Source organism: Mytilus galloprovincialis, chromosome 10 (assembly GCF_965363235.1).
Source record: "Mytilus galloprovincialis chromosome 10, xbMytGall1.hap1.1, whole genome shotgun sequence".
NCBI classification, from domain to species: Eukaryota; Metazoa; Mollusca; class Bivalvia; order Mytilida; family Mytilidae; genus Mytilus; species Mytilus galloprovincialis.
In genome coordinates, this window is record NC_134847.1 from 83,159,484 (window position 1) to 83,163,467 (window position 3,984).

Genomic DNA, 3,984 nt, shown 5'->3' on the forward strand with positions numbered 1-3,984 from the left:
TAAATTTCAAAGGCGCATAAACTGTTCGATATCATATACCAAATATCTAAGCGACATATTGCGAAACAAATATTTATCGCAAGAACAAAATTAGGCGGAAGAAAAAAAAATAATCAGAAGAAAAACAATAGGTCTTTCCACAGAAAAGTGGAAAGACCTAAGAATCAGAACAAATACAATAAGTCTTTCCACAGAAAAGTGGAAAGACTTAATTACAAAACAAAATAATATGACAGACATGTACCAGCGACAACCACTTAACAACAGGCTTCTGACGTGACAGGTGCATACAGAATTTGGCGTGGTTGAAAATATTTGAGAATGCCAACCGTGTTCTAATCTGGGACAGTGACGTAACGGCACATCGCAAAGAACAAATTATAAAAACAATTAACCAAAAAGCAAGTACAAGAAACAGCAAAAACGACCATTACTAAATAACAGGATCTTGAATTTGAACAGACACATACAGAATACGCTTGTGTTATCATGTTTGCATTAACCAAACCCTCCCTTACTAAGGCCACTGATGTAATAGTACAGAATTAAAAAAAAAACCAATAGTTATATATATATTTTCATTTTAAAGTACAACAAAGTGCTTATACAGTCAATAAACATGTATATTCATACCAATCAGCCTTTAGAGCTTATGATATATTGATGGTTATGTATGTATGAAATAGTAAAATAGTAAAATTTCAAAATCATAGTTATCCTTATTATATCTGACGCTTTATTCTTATTAGATAGTTACAATTTATCAGTTGTTTTTAAAATATTAAATGAGAAAATGAAGATGACAGTATTTTTATAAATATTAAAGCAAGTCAAAAACTCGTTTAACTCATGAAATAGACTCACAGCACAAAACTATCTAATAAAACATAGACCGGTTATTTCAAGGATTTATGCATTCCTCACAACAACAAAATATACATCTGAGAATTCTATAGTTAATGACATCTAGTTCACAGCCAATATTTATCTCATCTACGAAAACGTATCTAAGACTTAATCATCAATTAGTACACATCTAACATATCTAATTTCAAACCTAATATGAATGACTTTAACATTTCCCGATTAGTTATGTAGATTACTGTTTATATATTGAATTATCTTGTCTTTGAAATCTATGAAATACCATGATATGTTTTTGTTTTGGAAATATTGGAAAATAAACCGTACATAATTGAATAAAAAAAATAGAAAAAATATAAAACGGTAATATAGATATTATCAAATTTTACTGATCTATGATAGCGGTTCACATTTTATTTAGACATAATTGAAAATTTAGAATAAAGACCATGTATCGAATATTTACATGCATTCCTAGTCCATGAGTGACATTTCGATATCTTGAATATGACCTACAATGTTAGAGTGTCACGGAAACGTATAATGATATCATGGCATTATCTGTGACCTGTAACGATTGCCTCAGTATAAAAGATCAAGTTTCAAGTCCTTGTTAGTTAGATTTCAAATTCTTCTCACTATCGAATATTAAGATGAAGGTTCTCATTGTGTGCTTGGCTCTCTGTGCAGGTAAGTTGTTTCTTGTTTTGATCATAGGAGCTGAGCTATTTCAACAGTAGTCTTTCTAAATATAAAAATGAATATGTGATATGATTGGCAATGCGACAACTCATCACTAGGGACCATATGACACAGCAATTAACAGATATAGGTCACCGTATGGCTACATATTATGCTTATATATCATTATCTAAGTGACATGCCTTCTCATAAAAAAGTTATGGAAAACTTTGTGCGATTTCTTAAATAATAATACTCGAAGTTTGATCTTAAATGGATTCTATTCGTATCAAGTTTTAAAGTATCTTCTAATGTATGTCATTACTTGTGCAGCCATGGCTTCTAGATATGCTGGTTTAATTGTACCGGAGTAACATAAATAAATATTCTTTGAACACACCAAATATCTTAAATATCGTTCATATTCCAGCAATAATGCAGTGCAAATAATTATAGATCATTGCCTTTCAATTGTCAAATGAAGTTTAACCATGAAAAGTCATGAAAGTGCATCTGACGCATCTAATTTGACAAAGTGTAAATTGTATATTTTATTATATTGTTATAGTTGTTATGGCTGAAAGATGTCAACAGACAAGGGACTGCAAGGTAACACTGTGCTCTACAGGCGCCAGTATTATGTGTATCCGTGGTGAATGTACATGCACGACTTCATCTGGATCTAGTAAGACATTTACATTCCTTCACAAAAAATTTCGTTATTTAACATTATTAATTTTTAATACCTTGCATGTATCACGTTTTTCAATAACATATGATGAATTTAATCACCTAACGCCCCCTTCTCATCTTTTGAAAACTGTTGTTCTGATAATACTATCTTGGTGTTGATTAGAAACATGAGTATTTTATTTCATTTTTCTGTTCTGTTAACGAAACAATAATTTGTTTTTGATTTAGAAATTCTTCTCATTTATTTGAAACATTGCTTTATTGCTTTAATTTCATATTTTCTGTCTACTTCATTCTCTGAAGCAATGATTATCTGCAAAAATCAAATGTATCAGTTTATAAGGAATGTATTACGAAAACAAATAACGTAAAATTATGATGTATTATCGAATAACTCTAAGCGATAGCAAATTGCTAATTTTAATCTAAAAAGACTAGTATTTTCATAATTCTCTGTGCAAGCAAATACATTAATTATCTATTGATGATACCAAAACTATTTCTACATATTACCTTCTGTTAAATAAAACGTTGTCAAACATGTCCTTACGTCACCTTTGGCTCGATATAGCATACTCCCACAGTTTCATTGCATATACAAAAGAATAACTTTCGTTAGAAGTCAACTTTGCAATTTCCTTACTTTTTCTTATTGAAAAGCATTTATTAGTAACATGCTCACATCATGTGATTTACAGCAATGCAAAATAAAAACAAAATGGTACCTTCAATCACACAAGACATATGATAAGCACACCGAAAGATATTTTTGCAATGAAATGATATTTGTTTACAAGGTAAAACAATCACGATAAAAAATGTTTAAATTTACAAACTTTTTAATCTAGTCTACAATTTTATAATGATGACATTATCTGATTTTTACTCGTCTTACATGTAATAGAATGAAACGTACTATGTTGGTATAATCTCAATTTGCATATTCAGATTTATAAACTAATGAATAATTCTGAATTAATTGATAAATCATAATAAAAGAAATCGAGACGCTTATAATCCAGAACGGAGCAGCCGAACATTGACATGATTAATCAATGCAGTTATCAAGCGATGTTTGAACCAACAGTTTTAATTTGTATTTATTAATGCATTGATAAGAAAGAAATTGGTTAAACAAATCTTATTAACACATGTGCACTTACTAATGAGCTTTGGTTTTTTTCAGCATGCGCGACAGCCCAAGACTGCCATGTGGAATGTCACGACAGAGATTCTCACTGTATAGACGGAAGTTGTCACTGTAGACATGGCGGAAATGGTCGATAACTTTGTTACTTTAGCCATTAAACATATTCAATAGCTTATAAAGATACCTGCATTTTATTTCATTAACAAAGATGCATCCGATTTACCCTAAAAATGACATGTTGTGCAATATATACACTTTTAATATCAATTGAAGACCAATACCAAATAATATGTGATTTTATTCATGTCTACCTAAACGTATGCATTGGATAACAGTCGACAAATATCTTTCGATTAAGATAATGGCAAAAATCTGAAGTTCTGCTTAATTAAGGGAACAGTAGTATATACTGGGTTGAGTTCAATATCGTAGCAGCTACGTAGCGGCTAGGTAGCTGTTATCAATATTTATGTAGCAACTAGTCTATAGCTACATGTTCAATAGTAAAAATCTACGTAGCAATACGTAGCTGCTACGACATTGAACGCGGCCCTGGTGTTCAAAAGTCATAAATCGATTGAGGTAAGCAAATCTGG

The 3,984-nt window shown here is 30.7% G+C and overlaps 1 protein-coding gene across 1 annotated transcript; it reads left to right on the forward strand.

The window, feature by feature from the left end:
• The first annotated feature begins 1,396 nt into the window (after positions 1-1,396).
• Positions 1,397-3,567, forward strand: LOC143049392 (serine protease inhibitor Cvsi-2-like). Its single transcript, XM_076223046.1, has 3 exons — positions 1,397-1,554; positions 2,114-2,230; positions 3,425-3,567. The coding sequence occupies exons 1-3, from the start codon at positions 1,518-1,520 to the stop codon at positions 3,523-3,525; spliced, it is 255 nt and encodes an 84-aa protein (XP_076079161.1). The 5' UTR covers positions 1,397-1,517; the 3' UTR covers positions 3,526-3,567.
• The last annotated feature ends 417 nt before the right edge of the window (positions 3,568-3,984 follow it).